We start from the raw sequence: 1,029 nt of genomic DNA on the forward strand, positions 1-1,029 counted from the left end.
TTTATTCAAACTAAATTAATTAAGCTTAAAATTTATAAAATATATGCCTTTAACTTTAATTAAACGTGATTTTCATTTATAAAAGTTCAAATTAAATTGGGGACGATGGAGCTTCTACTATTGGTACAGCACTTGGTAACTGCAAGTTCCTTACTAATCTCGACTTTAATATTTAGTAACATTAATTTAAAATTAATTTATATATAATTTAAAAAGTTCGAATTACTTTTTTTATTTTGATTTAAATGTCAAATCAAATTTAAATAGTGAATAAATTGATCTATTTTGTTTGAAAAGGAAAAATCAAATTGGTGATAGAGGAGCATAAAATATTGGATTAGGTTTGAGTAACTGCACTCAATTCACAAATTTAGAATTTGGGATAAGGTAAATTTATCTCATTTATAATTTTTGAATAAAATTATGAAAAAACTTTTTTATTCAAACTAAATTAATTAAGCTTAAAATTTATAAAATATATGCCTTTAACTTTAATTAAACCTGATTTTTATTTATAAAAGCGAAAATTAAATTGGGAATTATGGAGCCTCTACTATTGGTACAGCACTTGGTAAGTGCAAGTTCCTTACTAATCTCAACTTTTAAATTTGGTAACATTAATTTTAAATTAATTTATCGATAATTTAAAAAGTTCGAATTACTTTTTTTATTTTGATTTAAATGTCAAATCAAATTTAAATAGTGAATAAATTGATCTATTTTGTTTGAAAAGGAAAAATCAAATTGGTGATAGAGGAGCATAAAATATTGGATTAGGTTTAAGTAACTGCACTTAGCTTACAAATTTAAAATTTGGGATAAGGTAAATTTATCTCATTTATAATTTTTGAATAAAATTATGAAAAAACTTTTTTATTCAAACTGAATTAAATAAGCTTATAATTTATAAAATATATGCCTTTAACTTTAATTAAACCTGATTTTTATTTATAAAAGCTAAAATTAAATTGGGGATGATGGAGCTTCTACTATTGGTACAGCACTTGGTAACTGCAAGTTCCTTACTAA

The 1,029-nt window shown here is 22.4% G+C and overlaps 1 protein-coding gene across 1 annotated transcript; it reads left to right on the forward strand. All coding sequences in view use genetic code 6, as the record gives it.

Annotated features, from left to right (window-relative positions):
* Nucleotides 1-297: 297 nt before the first annotated feature.
* TTHERM_002653429 (translation initiation factor eIF-5A family protein) lies at nucleotides 298-823 on the forward strand (the record flags this gene model as incomplete). Its single annotated transcript, XM_012795190.1, has 3 exons — nucleotides 298-387; nucleotides 522-611; nucleotides 734-823. Coding segments are annotated over 3 exons (270 nt in total), but the record flags the coding sequence as incomplete, so codon positions are not given.
* Nucleotides 824-1,029: the final 206 nt, after the last annotated feature.

This window comes from Tetrahymena thermophila (genome assembly GCF_000189635.1).
Source record: "Tetrahymena thermophila SB210 genomic scaffold scf_8255141, whole genome shotgun sequence".
NCBI classification, from domain to species: domain Eukaryota; phylum Ciliophora; class Oligohymenophorea; order Hymenostomatida; family Tetrahymenidae; genus Tetrahymena; species Tetrahymena thermophila.